This window comes from Coprinopsis cinerea, assembly GCF_000182895.1.
Source record: "Coprinopsis cinerea okayama7#130 chromosome 1 map unlocalized cont3.1, whole genome shotgun sequence".
Classification (NCBI taxonomy): domain Eukaryota; kingdom Fungi; phylum Basidiomycota; class Agaricomycetes; order Agaricales; family Psathyrellaceae; genus Coprinopsis; species Coprinopsis cinerea.
In genome coordinates, this window is record NW_003307544.1 from 3,454,483 (window position 1) to 3,472,191 (window position 17,709).

Below are 17,709 nucleotides of genomic sequence, written 5' to 3' on the forward strand. Positions count from 1 at the left end.
TCCCCTCTCCATTTTGGGTTGACCCATCGTGGTATGGAAGTCATCATGAGGATGATGAAAGCGTCTCTCCATAGTGCCAAACGCAACGCGAGCGAAGCGCCTTCCCATACTAAAACGCGTTCCCCAATCTCCTGAATAAGCGGGTGTGCTTCAAGGGGGACTCGCCACCTCAATCCATGCGCGATGATACTTGCCTGCGTTTCGTCTAGGCTCTCGACTAATGCAATTGGCGTCTCGACTCATCAATCCCTTCGTCTAGATCTCTAGCGCCACGGGGTGCTCGCAAGGGGAGGTCGGGAGATGCACAGGAGAGCACGATGCCTTAAGTTACAAGCTGATGACATTTTGGACCGGCCAGCTTCATCCTCGTTAGGTTTTTGTAAAGTTGGCGAGAGGAGCTCACCTCATGATTGGGCGCCCTCAAGTCAGAATGTATGCCTTTCTCAAGGTCGTCGACAATGCGTCGTCCTTGCCGCGTGCTTAGTCACCAGTGATGGCTCATTTCGAATTAGGCGCCCAAGCGCGTCGAGAAAACGCCTTCCATAAAATGCCCAGGATTCGCGGGGACAAGGTAGGATAATTCGGTTAAGCCGGATCTCATCCAAGTCTAATCAACGCATCTCGCCTCGAGCTCTAGCGCCTGCAAAGACCTCCGTCACGGAGAGGGAACGACCCGTTTAGTCCGCATAGGTGTAGCAGTATGGCTCCATCCTCAGATCCATCGTCTCACCAACACGAACGGTTGGTGCCAAGTCAGCGAAGGACATTTCGTAGTCCAAAGTTGTCTCGCCATGGGGAGGAGACACGGACGCCTGTCCACCCATCTGGCAAAGACGGCTAGGCAGATGGACGTTTTGCCATTTCCACCAGAGTCTATCAAGACCGGCGTGGTGGAGATAGAAGATAGGGTCTGTAGCTCGTTGGTGAGCCTTAAGGCGCTATTAAGATATAGGCGTATAAACGTACCGTTGGGACTGCTGTAAAAATTTGACATATCTCCTCCAATCATGGCGTGCCCAGCGTCATGCAGCCTCCAGTACGGCTTGGCAGGTCGACCATCTAACGAATTCCAAAAGTCGTCGTAGGTAGTTTGACTGGAGATGTTCGCGATCGACTCTGGAGTGAGGTGCTCTCGACGACCTTCCTCTGCAAAATTCCGCGTCAAGCAGTGGTCGCTGAAGCGGACGTTGGGTCCGACGTGGAAGACGATGCCGGCGAATGGTCCTGTCTGAACACACCCTGTGAATGCGGGTGGGGAAATTGGGATCCTAGCACCGTCATTCTCGGTAGGTGGGGTATAGGTCCCTGGAACGCCATTTCCACCAAAACCAAGTACTGGGTCGAAGAGAGGTGATTCGGAGATGTGCTTGTCGGGGTCGGCTGTATCACGAGTCCAGTCCCAGTATCTAAGATTATAGTCAGAGGAGATCGCTGCTGCGCTTGGAACGTCTGAACATACGGGAAGGGACCTCTATACCCACACTCCTCGCGGAGAGCCTTTTCGTAAAGGAACCCGAAATGCCGATGCCATGGCAAGAATTGACCCTGTGGCCCGGAAGAACTCTACTTCAGCGGACAACGGCCAGGCGACATGTCGAAAGACTTACCACACCATGAATGTAGTCAGCGACCATTACATGGCTGAGCACAAATTCATCGTTGCGGTTGAACTTCTCAGGTAGAGTCCGATTATGAGTTTGCGCAGTGAGAAGGCATTTGACTGCGTTGATGTAACTGCGTTTGTGGTGATTGCTCAAATCACGCCTATTCGAAATGTAAGTCAATAAAATATTAGACCGTTCACGGTGCTGTTCACACACCATTCTCTACGAACCGACAGCCGCTTGCATGGCCTCTTAGGTCGACCACGTCCGAATGCACCGACCAACGACTCATTGGCTTCGACGTGGCCATACTCTACAGTATCAGCAGCATCCACGAGAGACGCTCCATCGGTGGCTTGTGGTGCCGATAAAACTACGGCTGCGAATGCAAAGAAGACAAGAAGTCCGAAGGCCCGAACCTGGAGAAACACCATCGTCAATGGGGTCGCTGCTGCAGAATAGACTTCACGTTTTCCTGCTTCCAATTTATACCACCTCTGGGGTACGGTGATATTAATCTCTTTAATTCTCCATAGGCCGCCGGTGCGAACGCTCTCTGCCAACAGTCCTCGTTTTTAAATATCCGTACAAACTCCAAGGTTAGGCCATTGACATGTATCAAGAAGCTGGGTTCTTCTGACAGAATCAAGACTGTCGCATATTGGCTCGCGTTCAACAAGGTGCATTGACTGAGGATATTTACAACTCACTTTCATTAGATACAGTTCCTAAAGCCATACTAGGTATAGATGAAGCTGGTCAGGGAACAACCTCCTTCTCTTCCCAGTTGCCCTTCTCATCTCGCTCGTAGAAGAACCTCCGGTTCGGAATCACTGCCAAGTCCACAAGATCAACGAATACGGGTTCGATAATCACCAGGGCGAAGTTATTCAATGCCACCTGCCAATTCTTCTTGTCTTCGTCACTCGAGTCCGGGGTTGGCTCTTCCAGTCTGACCGGCCATTTTTTGGCCTCCTCCTGGCCTCCTTCCAGTGGTGTTCCAGGAACAGGACGACACCAGCTTGCCTTCATGTGCGCAGACATGGCTTTGAAGGACGAGATGCGCTGTTGTTCCCAGTCGAAGGAGGGGGAGAGGGTAAGAGACTTGAGCCCCAGGTATCCCGTGCTCTGTCCGTCGTTTGCGGCATCCGAACCAGGAGACTGGGCACCCCGAACTACATCCCTCCAGTGGGCAAAAGAACCATTACGAGGATCTCCAGGTGCACCGATGATAACCGCCTTTCCTCGGATCCTAAATTGTTGCTGGCGACCTTCAATCCACCAAGCGACCTCGACCGGTGTATGGGGATTGGAGGTTATTTGGTCCACCTTGGGGGTTCGAATGTCCGTCGTTGTGTGGATTAGAGGGAGGTTGGGTTGAGAGGGTGGCGATAGAAATGACCGAAAGATGTGAGATCGAACACGAGGAGCCACAGTCAAGGAAAACGGAGACGGTTGCGAGTCGAGCGTCGAAAGCTGCAGTACTGTGTTTCTTTCGTCCATTAGCCATTCTTAGCCAACGACGAGAGCCAGCTCACCAGTTTGCTTGGGAAATTCCGCGATTGCGCTCTCAAGAGCGGCTTTCCATTTGGGCGCCAGTGCCGTAGCCATTGGATACTGTCTGTTTAGGTATGCGTTATAGAACTTGGATTCCAGTTGTCGTTGTCGGGGGAAAGGAGTCTCCTTTGTAGATTACTGTTACCCCAGTACAGCCGACGGGAGTATGACGCAATGCAGGGGCTTCAATCTTATCTTATCAAAGGCCTATCAATGCAGGATAGGGGTCAAAGGGAGCTCCAAGCCACGATTCGATTATTCAACGAAGACTTCAGTAAGCACTCAGTATTCAGTTACAACGACTTAAACCAGCTCTCCAACTCGATGTTGACTTCTTCTTCCTTGTCGAACATGAGCCAGTGACCGGAATCAATGACCTTGGTCTTCGAATTGGGGCAAGTATCCTTCGACGGTTTTTGGAAGTTCGGGACGCAGACAGCGTCTTTCTCTGCTCCCAGGAAGAGGACGGGCTTGTTTATAATTGCCTTTTCCTCAGGTATGGCTGAACAATGGAGTCAGATACGTTTTATATTGAACATTACAATGTTGAATTACCTGTGGCATCGGCAGTACCTGCTCCGGTCGTTTGTGCCTTGTAGTACAAGCAGGGCGCCTCATAGCCATGTTTCAAGAAGATCAGCTGGGAATCGCGATATTCCTACAAAAAAGAATTAGATTTAAGTATACGCGTAGACGCTGACAATATATTTACCTCCGCCGACATTGAATCTGCCCTCGGAACCCTGGTATTAGACTCCAGGGAAGATTGAAGCGAACCCGTTCCGCAGAACAGCTCCTTCCAGACAGATGGATCCTTCGCCCAGATGATGTCGTAGAAGGAGTCAATCTGCAGAGGGTCTTTAACATTTTATAATATATGATCTGGCCAGACGAGCTCACATGCTTCCTGATAATGTCCGGTGCTTCTGGGGACGAGAAGAACCACCTATCCAGGAGTGAAGCTTAGCAAGGCACGTCACAATCCGGTCTATAGAGCAGACCTACCAATAGCCAGTGGACTCGTATCCTAGCACCTTCTTAGCCTATGCGTCTGTGAGTGAGAAGTAGCAAGGGTGATTTATGAATTGCATCTCTCACCATCTCTCTTCCCTCCTCGGCGCTCATCTTGACACGAGGGTCCATATAACCAACCGCAAGGAATGCAAACCCGGCAAAGCGATCTTGATACAAATTGGCGAGGCGACTCACAAACACCGATCCCCTTGTATCTCACCCGATTTAGCCTTCCGAGCGAAGGAAAGAACGAAAGAGACCAACCAATCATGCCCGATGGCGATGACCTTCCCAATGCCCTCAGCCTCGACGATATCATACAGATCCTTCGCAATCGCAGTTCCAACATAAGCCTCGTGGTCCAACGGCTTGTCTGTGCCACCGTATCCCAACATATCAGGGATGATGAACCCATATCCTTTGGGCTTGAAGTACGCAACCTGGCGGCGCCAGTCCTGCGCGGTACTCGGGAAGCCGTGGACGAAGAGTAGAGTAGGCTTGCCGTCCACCGGGGGGACAGCATAGTAATTGTACTTGTAGCCCCTGCTAACAGTGACCTGCTTGTAGTGTGACAAATCCATGATGATGGTGGGGGATAGTTGGAGGCCGAGCCTTTCGAAGCCCTTATGTAGTGCGGCGAAAAACAAATGCTGAGTCAACGGCGTCGTTTTCGGGGTTCACGGGGCACCTTACAACTTAAGGCCGTCATCGTTGGAGTTAGAGCTCCCGCTGGGAAGGGATGGAGGAGGCTGACTGTGGTTTCACACTTGAAGAAGGGAAAGCCCAAGTTGGATCAACCGACGTGGCCCAAAACAGGCGCGCATCCCCTGAACGGGCGCTTAATGGAGTTGTACAAAGGAAGATAGATTAAAGCTATTTCTACGGATCATAGAAGCTGTTACAGGCCCTTTATCCATGCTTCCAGCTCCTTATTGACCTCCTTCTCAGCATCGAACATGATCCAGTGGCCGGAATCGAGAATCTTCGAGGTCGCATTGGGCATAACATCCGGAGTAGGTTGATGGAATTCGGGGATGGCAATAGCGTCCTGGCCTGCTCCAAGGAAGAGAACTGGTTTTTGGACGACCCATTGATCTTCGGGTGCACCTGTAGGACAATCTCTCGTCAGAATGCGAATACCGATCCCAACAGGGTTTGCTTACTCTTTACGTCCTCGCCTGCAAGCTTCGACATCAGGTATCTGTAAGCCATTGTGGGTGCCTCGTATCCCGACTTCAAGAAGCGTTCTTGCGAACGACGGTATTCCTGTCAAATTTCAACGGCGAGTCAGCAAATGAGCGTGTGCAATTAGGTGTGGTTCCCTTACCTCTTTGGACTGCGACTTCGACCTAGGTAGCCTCTTGCCAGATTCAAGGAACGACTGCAGGGCGCCGGTGGGGGCGATGTGATATCTCCACGCGGGATATGGGTTTTTCGCCCAGACCACGTCATAGAAAGCGTCGATCTGGTTACAAGGTAAGTATTTCGCAGATCGTAGAATACGAGACTGGGGACGGACATTGTCTCTGATGATGGCCGGTGATTCCGGGGAAGAGAAGAACCACCTTTGAAGCAGATAAGAGAGTAGCTCTTAGACGAGGGCATGTCTACTCACCAATATCCATTAATTTCATAGCCCAATTGCTCCTTGGTCTAGAGAGCTCGCGTCAGTTCAATCCGTAAGTGTAAAGTAGGTGACTAGGTCTTACAGCGTCCCTCGTCAATTCCGCATCAAAGAGGGTCCCGTTTGGGTTATTATAACCGACAGTCATGAACGCAAATCCAGTGAATCGATCTTGGTAACGATTAGCAAGGCTGCTCGTCACCAAAGAGCCCCTGAGATACAATGTGTGAGGGTAAATGAGTCGGCGAGGATGAAAAGGACATACCAATCATGCCCAATGACGGCTACGTCTGTGGCACTCTCCGCCTCGATAATCTCGACCACATCCTTGGCGAGCAAGCTTCCCGCGTAGGACTCTACATTGAGTGGCTTGTCGCTACGGCCGAATCCCAACATATCAGGGATGATGAGCCCGTAACCTTTAGGCTTGAAATACGCGACCTGGCGAAGCCAGTCCTCCGAGGTGCTGGGGAACCCGTGAAGAAAGATCAACGTAGGCTTCCCTTCAGCCGGTGGGACAGTGTAGTAACTGTACGAAAACCCACGCGAAACGTTGAAACGTTTGTAGTGGGAGTCGTGCATGAGGTCTTTACGGTCGCCTGGCTTGCGGCCCCAGTTCCCAGCGAGTACCGGCTGGAGGAGAGATAAGAGAGAGAAAGAGAGCGCGCTGAAAGTAAGAATTCGCATCTTGCTGGCAGATTAGAGGAACTGTTTGAGTTTTTGAGTCCATCGCTCCTAGCTTTTATACCGCTCAGAACGCAACAATGAGCGCTCGCTGTTCGCATAACTTCTGTCAGCAAAACTGTCTGTCAGTGGCTTGGTAAGGATTTTCTGATGTCAGGCAATATACAGAGTCGGGACCCGCTGTTGAGCGCATTTTTCACCTTGGTCAGAAATCCCATACTTCATTACAAAGTAAAGCTGGTTGAGGGTGGTGGTGGTAGTAAAAGCAGGTTTGAAATGAAAAGGACAGGGGCGTATCAAAACGTGTCGGGATCAGTCAGAAAAAGATGACGCGACCAAGACGCGACGAACGCGCCCGCAGGCCAATGAATAGGGTGTTGGAGGCTTGGAGCTTTCAGGGCTGGGCGGTGTTCAAGCCTTGACTTTCTTCGCTTCGTTCTCTCCACGAGGGGAGGCCGTCTCTTCCAGGACCTCGTCGATGGTACGCTTCTTAGCGGTGGTAGGGCTGTCCGGTTCCGAGACGTAATCGTCGTCGTCTTCATCCTCTTCATCTTCGTCGTCTCCGGTATCTTCGTAGTCGTCGTCTTGTTCGACTTCTTCCACTGTCGGGTCGCCCAAGAGAAGCGCAGTGAGGCTACCCTCGTGACCCTGCGGCGTGCGATGTTAGACGGGCGCCCCGTTTTCTGTCTGGGGATACATACCTTTTGCTGGCTGTAATTCTGGTCATTGCCCGACCCTTCGACGTCACCATATTCGTCATCTTCCCCTTCAGGAGCCTGCTGCTCTTCCTGCGAGGACTCGCATGTTAATACCGCAAGCCAGAAGTCAAGCCATTCTTACCTCTACGTCGTAGCCGTCACTATCCTCGCCGTCATCACCTTCGCCATCTTGTTCGCCTTCGTATTCTTCAACGATCGGTTCTTCAGGATGGCAGACCCCGTTCAGCATGGCCTCTTCTTTTGGTTTATCCTCCCCTTTCAGCTTCAGCTCTTTGATAGAGGGGCCATTGTCAGCGGCTTGTGCTACAGTCGCCATTATGGTAAATGCTAGGAAGATGGGTTCAGTGAACGGTCGCGAATCGAGAAAGCAGGAGAGTGACTGACAAATTCGAGAGTAAAACTAGGGCGAAGGACTGTAGCTTGCTTTGGGTCCTTGTTTCGAGCTGGCACAAGTAGTATATCCTTCCGGATGAGTAGACCGAGGGAGGAATTAGATGCAAATTGGTATCAATAAACCAATAGGCGGTTTATGGGCTTGTCTTTCTTCGTTTGCGGTCAAGTAGAATAGGCTACGAGGCCTGGGCGTTTACGTAGACATGTGCAGCTAGTCTCCACAGAAGCTGTCCCAGAGATTCTAAATGGGCACTCAGAGGAGGTTCGGGTTGGGGGATCGAACGAAGACGACGGTAGTAGGCAGAGCGAACTCGTCGTCTATAATGTCAGAAAATGCCAACGACGCACGGTCGTTCTAAGGAATCTCTCACAAGCCAAGAGGGGTGGTGTTGGAGAGCGGTGACTGCATTCTTGACAAGTTGTTACCGCGCACTGGCCCATTGGTGTCACCTTTCTCCACGCCCGCGGACCGGGCGCTGGCCGCGTCTTGGCTCACATCACGTGGGCGTTCCGTCGACGCGATTGTCCCGGTCCGAAATGGCCAGGAAACGAGGAAACAAGAAATAGATTGAGAAGTAGTGCAGTGTCCCAAGCCTAAGTCAAAAGGTAAGGATTATATCAAACTACAGCATCGTTCTCCTTTTCATGACTAGTACTGAAATTGTCAGAAATCTCATTTGCTTTTGCAGAACTGTCAGTTTGGGGAACACTGGACTCATTTTGCGCCCGAGTCGCAGCCTTGAAGTCAAGGTTCGTGCCAACGACGATGGTGACCAGACCATAATAATCCTTCGCGTAGTCGGCCGGTAAGCTTTGGAGCATGGCGCGCCGGTACATGAGCAACCGGACCACGATAAGAATTGTAAGTACGATGTTGGATCCAAGGGAGATGAAGAAGTATGACATTCCATATGCCCTTGGAAGTGCAGAGTAGAGTGAGAGTCCAGGTTGGCTGGGTTGCAGTGTCCACAGCGTGCCCATTACTTCAACTTGAGTCAGACGGCATTCAGATGAGAATAATACAGGCCCACTCACCAAACGATGCAAGGAGCATTAAGCCGGGGAAGGCGATTGCTGTGTATGCAGGACCAGCGCCTGATCCCGCTCGCCAGATGACCCAGCACCGCCAAAGCTGAAAAAACATCGGGTCATCCCTCTTTTCGTCAACGGACCATTGGCGAGCTTACCACCAGCAGGTCAGCCAGAAATGCAGCTAAAAACAGCGTCGCATAGAAGATAACATTGATCGCCTTGTCCTGGGTAGCAAGAAAGTATTGCCACGGTCCTCCCGGATAGTTTCGGTTATCGACATAAATGTCCTGGACCGTTCGCGCCTGTACAGCGACATAGATAGTCTCAACGGTCAAGAGCAAAGACATATACGCGACCAGGAAGATGGACATCCTATTTGCTCGCTTGTTACGCCTTGACGATGACCGGATTTGACTCCAAAGGAATGTTGCACAGCTCGTAAAGAGAACGAGTTGGATGCCTACAAAGTTTTAGCGCGAATTAATTGTGGCTGTAGAGTAGATTTGACCCACCATAACCGATGCCCACAAGAAGATCTCCAGCTACGAATGTGCGCTCAATGAAGATCTCTTTCTCGGAGGCATTTGGTCCATAATATGGCTCCTCAGTCTTTGACATCTCTGTTTCCGTGGTTGGTCTACCGGCCTAGTTGCTTCAGTCTGTTGGGCAAGAGGCGGACTGGATGATACGACGAGGACTGGGTTCTTCCCGGATAAACTACCTTGCAACCCGATGGCTCATATACCGAGGCCACATGAGCAGTCAGATCACACATTGGCTACGACAGCCAAGCTTAGTCCAACTTGATCTTTAGAAGCAGGGGAGATTGGCAGTACAATGCGCGTTCAAAACTTCGATCAAAGGTGGTAAGATGCACCGGGTAACAGCCATTGGAGCGCAGGTGGGACCACAGGCATGCCACAGCTGTTCAGACGAGCTACAAGCAACAGACCTTTACTACTACATTCTGACTCAAGGTTTTCTTGTAGACGATATGCAACTTCGAGCTGGGGGAAATCGAGGAGTGGACCAGGTGCGACGGCCCGTTGGGAATAGCCGTTGCACGTTGGTAGTGGGAGAAGGTCCCACTTACAACGAAACGACGTGCCAAGGACATGGGAGAAGAGACCAATGGAAGATTCTCCTTTCTTCAGCCAATGGAAGTCTGGCTTCAAAAGCGTATGATAATCTCAACTGTCACTCTCTGTCAGAATGACAGATCCTCGAGTTTACCGCGGGATGCCGACGGCTTAGGGACAACATCGACAGTGTGGAGATATGTATTCTAAATTAATGATGAAGGTAAGCCACAGTCCAATGGAGACCAGGCCAGGCCTCAGTACCCTCTTTCGGGCGGTAGCTGAAGCCCTTCTGCCCAAGAGTGATCCTCTCCGACTCGGAAAGGGCATCGTCAATCTCTATCTGCGCCAAGCGTGTGCTTGTCGGCTCCTTCGAATCCAACAAAGTACGATATAAATACCGCGAACCTGTGAGTACAGCAAAAGTCCCAGTGTAAAGCGTGATAAGTAAAGACAATCTACTTCCATCATGATCATTGGCCATAAAACGCCTATCGTATCCAGAGAGCCCGTCGCGCTTCAGGGAAGGAGTGCATTGGGTCCTTTCTTCTCAGTCACCACCACCTCATTCGGTGGGGCAGCAATAGAGTTATGACTGATATGCACCATTGACTCCTGCTGGGTTGCGACGCAAAAGTCGATATTCGTGCCCGTAGCAAACATGCTCGACCTCTGGATGCGAGGAGCCCCGCCACTGGTCGCATTGTGAGCGAGTGTACGTTGTGTCCAGGCTCTCCCTTTGGCGATACGATAGATGATCCAATAGCCTGCAATTTGCTGTGTAAAGAATCGATACGGACCACGGTCAGCTCCAAGCACCATCGGAGGTTAAATCACGAATCACTCACCTGGGCGGAAGAAGCAAAACTCAAACAGACTTGATTGATGGGATGGTCGATCGTGTAAGTGATGAGGAACAAGACCGCAAAGATCGAATACACTGCCGCGCTCTCCACCACCACGGTCACCAGACCATAGTACTCCTTACCATGCCCTTCAGGTAAGCTTTTTAGCGCCGTGCGACGGTACATCATCAGCCGAGAAACAATAAGGATTGTGATGATGATGTTGAACCCGAGAGAGATGAAAAAGTATGATTGGCCGTATGCCTTGGGAAGTGCAGAGTAGAGGGAGAGGCCGGGCTGGCTCGATTGTAGAGTCCATAGTGTACCCATGACTGAGGGAACGAATCAGCGTTAGCGGCGAGGAGATCGGATTCATAACATACCAAAAGAGGCGATTAGCAGCAAGATCGGAACGGCGATAGCAAGGTTGGCAGGGGCGGTGGCTCCTCCTGCTCGCCAGATGACCCAGCACCGCCAGAGCTATAGATAGACCAAGTATCAGCCTCGAGATCCGCGTAAGCCGAAACGAAACCCACCACCAGTAAGTCCGCCAAGAAAGTAACGATGAAAAGTGTAGCGTAGAAGATCACATTGATAGCCTTGTTTTGAGTTGCAAGGAAGTACTTCCAAGGGCCTCCAGGATAGTTGCGATTATCGACATAGATATCCTGGACTGTCCTCGCTTGAACTGCCACATAGATAGTTTCCACTATCAAGAGCAGTGCCATATACGAGAGAAGGAGGACGGGTGTTCTTTTCGAGCTTTTATTGCGAGAGGAGGATCGGATTTGGCCCCAGAGATAGGTGGCACAACTGGTGAAGAGAACAAGCTGGATGCCTGACGAAAGGAAAGAATGAGGGTCTCGATTCAGATCAATGGTGAACAGGAATCTCAATACCATAGCCAATGCCAGTCAGCAGGTCACCAGCCACGAATGTCCGCTCTAGGAGAATGTCTTTTGGCGAGGCGTTGGGGCCATAGTAGGGCTCCTCCGACATTTTGCGTCACAGGGTGGTTTTGACGTGGTGATCACTGGAGTTGGCCGCGTGCCTAAGTTGAATGCGGACCAGGCTGATTGGTGCAAGAGGAGCTCACCGATTGCGGCTTTCACGGTCCACACGTCAAGAAACGCCAGAGTTTGAAGGTAAGCGTCAAGGCCGAAGCGGGATGTAGACGGTTGACAACGAACACGCTTTTATAACCATCTCCCCGTTCTATTCGTGTTATGTGAGTGTACAGACTTTTGAAAGGGCGCCATAACTTGTGTTGAGGTTCCTCATCAGATCTGGAGTCGTAATGCGCCGGACCCAAAGAACTGCCATTAGCCACGGTCACCGATTAGAGGCAGCGCCCAACCAATGCTCGCCGAGACATAATAAGGTTCGAGAAGTGGTAATTTACCACAAAAGGAGAGTACTCACGAAAGCCTGTTCATAGCGGCGAGATGTACGTCTGAGCGCCAAACACAAAATTTCCTGAACCAGCGGGACCGAGATTGGAGCTGTGCAGGGTGAGTGGTTATCGACTAAAAGTGATCGTCAGCGGGGAAACGTTTCAGCGGATATAAGTAGAAGGGGATGAACACGAGGCGATGGGCAGTTAACACCATAGACACGGTTATTAGTGGGTTTAGAGAGAGCCAGGGTGTTTCTATATCTTGAATGGCCAATCGCAGAATTACAAACGAAAATAGATAAACACAGCAGACAAGATGTAGCTTCAAGGATGAACCCACCCACCCACGACAACAGAACAAAGACCATCCAGCGCTAAGCCATACCGGAATCATACCATGACCATGCTATGTAGAAATTGATAATACAGGCGCTTGTTTCAGGCCACAACTTTCGGACTTGGCTTCTTCTCCGACAACGTCAATTCGCTTTCAAACGGTGTCGTTGTCGTATTTCCATGTCGCGTCTCGGAAACTTGAACAGACTCTCCTGCAGTCGTAACACGAAAATTGATGTCAGAAGTGTTGGTCGTAACTTGAGCGAGCGTATGTTTCGTCCACGCCCGCCCCTGGGCAGTCCGATAAATGATCCAATATCCAGCTATTTGCTGTACACATCCGCACCACCATTAGCATACCTGTAACATAACGAGAAGTCACAAACTTACCTGAGAAGAGGATGCCAAGCTCAGACAAACCTGGTTGATAGGATTGTCGACCGAGTAGGTGACGATAAACAAGACCGCAAAGACCGAGTAGACCGCTGCACTCTCGACGACAATTGCTACCAGGCCAGAGTACCGCTTGGTATGCTCTTCAGGGAGATGCTTGAGGATGGTGCGGCGGTACATGAAGAGCCGGAAAACAATTAGCACGGTGAGGACGATGTTGACACCGAGGGAGATGAAGAAGTAGGACATTCCGTAGGCTCTGGGCAGAGCTGAATAGAGTGATAGCCCGGGCTGGCTGGATTGGAGGGTCCAGAGAGTTCCCATCACTGCAAAACCGGTCAGCTGGTGTAAGAAACGAGTCCGAGAGATCATACCAAAGGAAGCTAAGAACATCAGAAAAGGAAGTGCCACGGCCGCATATGCAAGGCGCCTGCTTCCACTAGCTCCCCAGATAACCCAGCATCGCCAAAGCTAGGAATAGTTTCAGATACCGAATCCAAACCCAAGAGACTATGATCTACCACCAGCATATCCGACAACAATGTCACCAAGAACAAGGTCGCATAAAACATGACATTTATGGCTTTATTCTGAGTGGCAAGGAAGTACTCCCAAGGCCCACCAGGGTAATTCCTGTTGTCGATATACATGTCTTGAACAGTCCTGGCTTGGACCGCAACATATATCGTCTCGATGATCATCAACACCACCATATACGCCAGCAAAAAGGCCGATGATTTGCTTGAGGTGTTGCTTCTCTTCGATACCTTGATCTTCTCCCAAAGATATTTCGCGCATGTGGTGAACAGCACGAGTTGAATACCTTGGAAGAAAGCACATCAGTGGTTTCGCTTGGCGACGCCAGAGAAAATCATGCTACCATATCCTGTGCCAGTGACAACATCACCGGCGACGAATGTACGTTCGAGGAATATATCCTTTGCAGAAGCGTCGGGACCATAGTACGGCTGTTCAGTCATTGTAAATCAGTGGCAACGGTGAGTGGCTATCCCTGCAAAGTCGCCCAGCTGTTAGCATGATTGTCGCTCCAGAATAACGGAAACGCGGACTGGACTAACCACGGAGGTACAGGCTCGGATAAGGGTCGAAAAGGAGAATCCTAAGGAAGGTCCTATATCAAGTTAGTCGATCTTCCATCCTTAAATATAAACCACTTCATGGCGCAGAGGACTCGTTGAGAGTTTTGAAAGCTCCCACACCGGCATTGGTGGGTGACAATACCATGGTCCAGGAGTCTGTAAGTCTGCAAATGACTGCCTGTTACGACCCATATGGAAGCCCGGAGGAGACAAAGCTTGATAGAGATTGACAGGGCAGCGCACGAAGCTCCATACCGTCAAGAATAGCCCCAAAAGTCAAGACGTCGACGGCGATTTGAAGAAGCGGTCGGGCGCTTCGGGGTGATACAAGGTTGCACCGGACGGCTATCAAGGGAGAGCTCGCTGGATGGGGTGACTAACGGATTTCCCTGCGAATGGAGCACGATTAAAAGAAAAACAAGTCGCCCTGTAAACGTATGTTGTGAGTACTTTGCCGTTGATGGAAACCGTGACTATACTCACCTTGCGGACGGTAAGGCCAACATGTCATCGACGTGGAACACGTGCATACCCGGATGGAAGATTAACCAAAGATGGGAGTTCACCGAACGCCTAAACGTCAATCTGAAAGTTTTCAAAGAGTCGTGATATATACATCATAAAAAAGGGCTGTTCACAAATTTAAACCCAACAGTAGAGCTTCCAAGAAACAGACATCACCTCCACAGACATGTGGTGGCGACCAAGGGATGGGATCACAGCGACATATTGGCTATCCAATGAGCAAAAGTCATCAAACATCCAACTCGGGAAGAACCACAGCCCCAAGCCACGCAAGGACAACTTCCACCCTCGGGCCATGCAATGGAATGTTGATAGGTGCAGGCTTCTTCTTCCCCCCGGCAGCCTTCTCAGCTGCAGCCTTCTCCGCGCGCTCCTTCTGCTTCTTGACGATCGGATTGAGCAGAATTCTTGCACAGTCCAGCGCATGCTCCGCATCCGGTCGTTGAGTGACATTGGGAGGCGATGAAGTACGACTGATGTTGTCTTCGAGGTAGTCTGCAAATTCGCCAGAACTTGATGGTGTAGCTGTCCCTCCCGCATCGTGTGAAGTGGAGGTGTCACAGGCGGAGAACGCGAAAGACGAGGACCCCGACGATTCAAAACTACTCCCGGTAACAAAAGACCCCTTGCGAGAGATCGAAGCGGACGAGCTTGCCTGTAACGGCGAGTTGAGCGAACTACCCATCGAAGAACTGCGGGAAGGGGTCGCAGGACGGGGGAAAGTGGACGGAGGAGCCTCGATGGCGAGTCGGCTTTTCCCCCTCTGAGTGGATAAGGAATGTTGCTGAATCCCATTTTTCCAACCCCCGGCTAGCCTCTCCAGAATCTCCATAAATTCCGCCTGGCCCATCGATCGAGGTGGAAGAAAAACGGGGTACCCCTCGAGACCGTCAACCACGAGAGCAAAGCGAACAAATTGCGGAAGTAGCGCGGAGAAGTCACCAAGCATAAGAAGGCAGATCAAGACGCTGTACATGGATTCCACGAGAAGGGGATGATAGGTGGTGAAGACAGGTGGGATATCTGGTGGCGGGCGCTTGGTGTCGGACAGCTGAACCGCATATTCAATTCGTGAGGCAATGTCACCTTCGGGATAGGCGTTGGGCGATTCTATGGAATCGAAATGCGCGAGGAACCTCTCGTGATCCCGCATGCTCTTCCGAAGAAGGGAGCTGATATGTTCGCGGAAGGAGGACTCGGCCAGAACCTGGTTATAGGCCTGGACTTTGGGTCCCTGGTTTGAGCCTAAAGGTCCATCAGGATTCCCAATCTCGACGCCGCCATATTTGCCATTGTCGATGTAGCAAAGTCGCAATTCTGCACCGTCAACAGTGGGTCCTTTACGAACCCCTTCAAGCTGCAGAACAGCTGATTCGATGAGGTGGACTGCGTTTTGAAGATAGGCTGCCCCACGGAGGAATAGACATTGTGGTTCAATCGGGTCGGGAGCGTCTGGCAGAACGGAGGGGTGAAGAACGAGACCACCTTCCATTCCTCCATCGCTGGGATCTGCGACGCTGGTACCGTTAGGTGGCGCTTGTCCATTTGAGTTGGTCGTCGTAGAACTCTTCTTTCGCTTCCCGCTCTTGGAAGAACGTGATTCCTTCCTCGAGTTACCGATGTGATGCATCTGTTTAGCTTTCCGGATAGCCCGAGCTTCTTTGAGAGCGTGCGTGAAGTCTTTCGTGGCAAGGCTGAACTCTTCCCGAAAACAGTGAACAATTCCCCGTGTCCGAAAGTACTGCAGCCGTTGCGGGAATTGAGCTATAAGGTCGTCCAATACTTTGGTTGTGGTCGACTCGGCGAGTTGCCTGGATGGAATCTTTTCGTGGAAGAAATGAACGTATCTGGCATCCGCGTCGTGAGGGTCTGCTAAACAGTCAGGAGAAAATAGACTGAGTGTAAGGAAAACATACTTGCCTACTTTGAGGACTCGCTCGGCCAGGTCATCGAATACACTCCCTCCCTGCATAACCATAACGCTTGACGCGATCTCGTCCGTTTTGTAAGCCTCTGCAAGCTTTTGAACGGCCAGTGCTCGCAGTCGGTGTATCCGCATAGCTGACATGGCGACATTCCTTCCGTTTCCATTGCCCATTCCAAGCGGGTTCAGGCCAAGCGACTGAGCAGCGGCCCAAGCACTCCCATTAACAGAGCTGTTCCTCATCGAACTCAACTCGGCAGCCGACAACCCAGAACTCGCCCGCACAGACAATTCCGCCGCTTCGTCAATCAAGTCGCGAATGGTCGTCACAGAACGGAAAACGCCTGGATCTATTGGTGGTGGTGTCGCCTTGCCAGGTTTCGGTGTTGGAAGAGGCGGGGGCGGAATTGGCGGTAGTGCGTTGTGTATCGGGCGTTCTTCACCGTTCGCTCCCAACGGACGATCACCTTTCTTTGAGCCTTGGAGATTCATGTTCAACAGAGGCGGTAGCATTTGGGCCATACGCGATTCGGCTGCAAGCGTTGCGGGGTCCGCGTTCAGGACCAGGAGCGATTCCAAGAGTTCCAGGGGCAGTTGCAGCCATGGTCCCTAATTTCTCGCTGTCAGACTCTGCCAGAACCACAGGGAAAATAAAGAAAAACCGTACATGATAAGAGCTAATGTAGCGCCAATGCTTGTTTCTGCTAATGCATAACAGTGGTGGTCGACATTCCCCGTCGCTGCCGGCCTTGCCAGCACCCTCTTTCGCTTTCGCAGTCGCAGACTTTTTCGGCTTCTTCTTCTTTTTCTTCTTCTGTTGCGCGATACCGCACGGTTCCCTGCTGCGATCAAAACCATGTTCTTCCGTCGGTGAAGTTTGCGCAGATGTGGTGAGAGGTGTAGACAATTCTGAGCCGTATGGGGTCGGACCCTCTGATTCCGGTGACGCTGGCTCTTGGTTCATGGTCGTTTCTGTCGTCTGAACCGTCCCAATTGGAGACCAGAAAGTGGGTTTCAGATACCCTGAGCTGGGTATGGTCGCGGTTGGAGCGCAAGAACGTCGGTCGCAAATTTGGAAACTGCCGCCGTAACAACTCCCACGGTTACCCCTGTTAGCTCCGCTGATTTTGCCGTCACGTCTCGGAGTCAGTTGAATCGAGTTAGAAGGAACTTTGCGCTGTACACTCAGTCTACACTTTAAGTTGGTTCTCGATAGTAAATGTACATGTAGGCGGAATCAGGAAAAATTATGTTCGGTGCATATCAACAAGTCGTGAAGGCAGAACGCACCCCAGACACAGAGTACTAATCTCAGGGGTCAGAAGGTTTTCCTTACAGTGACTGAGGCTCTAACCAGTGTCTCGTGTTTAAGCAATAAAACCATAAACTTTGCGTAGAACAGCATGGGAATAAGGGGTGTGGTCGTAGGCTATTATTATTACACGTAGAATTACTGGAATTCTTCATCGAGAGGCAGTGAGTAT

At 51.1% G+C, this 17,709-nt stretch overlaps 9 protein-coding genes across 9 annotated transcripts; all 9 read right to left on the reverse strand.

The window, feature by feature from the left end:
• Positions 1 to 677: 677 nt before the first annotated feature.
• CC1G_00642 (hypothetical protein) lies at positions 678 to 2,038 on the reverse strand (the record flags this gene model as incomplete). Its single annotated transcript, XM_001829411.1, has 5 exons — positions 678 to 910; positions 967 to 1,406; positions 1,460 to 1,545; positions 1,608 to 1,764; positions 1,821 to 2,038. 5 exons carry the CDS (start codon positions 2,036 to 2,038, stop codon positions 678 to 680), a joined length of 1,134 nt encoding a protein of 377 aa, XP_001829463.1.
• Positions 2,039 to 2,159: 121 nt separating this feature from the next.
• CC1G_00643 (hypothetical protein) lies at positions 2,160 to 3,215 on the reverse strand (the record flags this gene model as incomplete). The annotated part of the gene is made up of 3 exons (XM_001829412.2): positions 2,160 to 2,255; positions 2,315 to 3,088; positions 3,143 to 3,215. 2 exons carry the CDS (start codon positions 3,213 to 3,215, stop codon positions 2,364 to 2,366), a joined length of 798 nt encoding a protein of 265 aa, XP_001829464.1. The 3' UTR covers positions 2,160 to 2,255; positions 2,315 to 2,363.
• Positions 3,216 to 3,454: 239 nt separating this feature from the next.
• On the reverse strand, positions 3,455 to 4,756 carry CC1G_00644 (hypothetical protein; the record flags this gene model as incomplete). The annotated part of the gene is made up of 7 exons (XM_001829413.2): positions 3,455 to 3,663; positions 3,717 to 3,819; positions 3,874 to 4,008; positions 4,062 to 4,107; positions 4,167 to 4,204; positions 4,260 to 4,342; positions 4,396 to 4,756. The coding sequence occupies 7 exons, from the start codon at positions 4,754 to 4,756 to the stop codon at positions 3,455 to 3,457; spliced, it is 975 nt and encodes a 324-aa protein (XP_001829465.2).
• A 317-nt stretch (positions 4,757 to 5,073) lies between these two features.
• Positions 5,074 to 6,381, reverse strand: CC1G_00645 (hypothetical protein; the record flags this gene model as incomplete). Its single annotated transcript, XM_001829414.2, has 7 exons — positions 5,074 to 5,282; positions 5,339 to 5,441; positions 5,503 to 5,640; positions 5,695 to 5,740; positions 5,791 to 5,828; positions 5,885 to 6,011; positions 6,065 to 6,381. The coding sequence occupies 7 exons, from the start codon at positions 6,379 to 6,381 to the stop codon at positions 5,074 to 5,076; spliced, it is 978 nt and encodes a 325-aa protein (XP_001829466.2).
• A 513-nt stretch (positions 6,382 to 6,894) lies between these two features.
• On the reverse strand, positions 6,895 to 7,518 carry CC1G_13756 (hypothetical protein; the record flags this gene model as incomplete). The annotated part of the gene is made up of 3 exons (XM_002912178.1): positions 6,895 to 7,131; positions 7,185 to 7,271; positions 7,324 to 7,518. The coding sequence occupies 3 exons, from the start codon at positions 7,516 to 7,518 to the stop codon at positions 6,895 to 6,897; spliced, it is 519 nt and encodes a 172-aa protein (XP_002912224.1).
• Positions 7,519 to 8,213: 695 nt separating this feature from the next.
• On the reverse strand, positions 8,214 to 9,245 carry CC1G_13757 (hypothetical protein; the record flags this gene model as incomplete). Its single annotated transcript, XM_002912179.1, has 4 exons — positions 8,214 to 8,578; positions 8,631 to 8,727; positions 8,783 to 9,087; positions 9,140 to 9,245. 4 exons carry the CDS (start codon positions 9,243 to 9,245, stop codon positions 8,214 to 8,216), a joined length of 873 nt encoding a protein of 290 aa, XP_002912225.1.
• Positions 9,246 to 10,225: 980 nt separating this feature from the next.
• On the reverse strand, positions 10,226 to 11,550 carry CC1G_00647 (hypothetical protein; the record flags this gene model as incomplete). Its single annotated transcript, XM_001829416.2, has 5 exons — positions 10,226 to 10,483; positions 10,555 to 10,883; positions 10,935 to 11,031; positions 11,088 to 11,389; positions 11,451 to 11,550. The coding sequence occupies 5 exons, from the start codon at positions 11,548 to 11,550 to the stop codon at positions 10,226 to 10,228; spliced, it is 1,086 nt and encodes a 361-aa protein (XP_001829468.2).
• Positions 11,551 to 12,385: 835 nt separating this feature from the next.
• Positions 12,386 to 13,656, reverse strand: CC1G_00648 (hypothetical protein; the record flags this gene model as incomplete). The annotated part of the gene is made up of 5 exons (XM_001829417.2): positions 12,386 to 12,613; positions 12,674 to 13,002; positions 13,051 to 13,147; positions 13,198 to 13,499; positions 13,557 to 13,656. 5 exons carry the CDS (start codon positions 13,654 to 13,656, stop codon positions 12,386 to 12,388), a joined length of 1,056 nt encoding a protein of 351 aa, XP_001829469.2.
• An 874-nt stretch (positions 13,657 to 14,530) lies between these two features.
• CC1G_00649 (hypothetical protein) lies at positions 14,531 to 17,189 on the reverse strand (the record flags this gene model as incomplete). Its single annotated transcript, XM_001829418.1, has 3 exons — positions 14,531 to 16,148; positions 16,218 to 16,834; positions 16,893 to 17,189. The coding sequence occupies 3 exons, from the start codon at positions 17,187 to 17,189 to the stop codon at positions 14,531 to 14,533; spliced, it is 2,532 nt and encodes an 843-aa protein (XP_001829470.1).
• Positions 17,190 to 17,709: the final 520 nt, after the last annotated feature.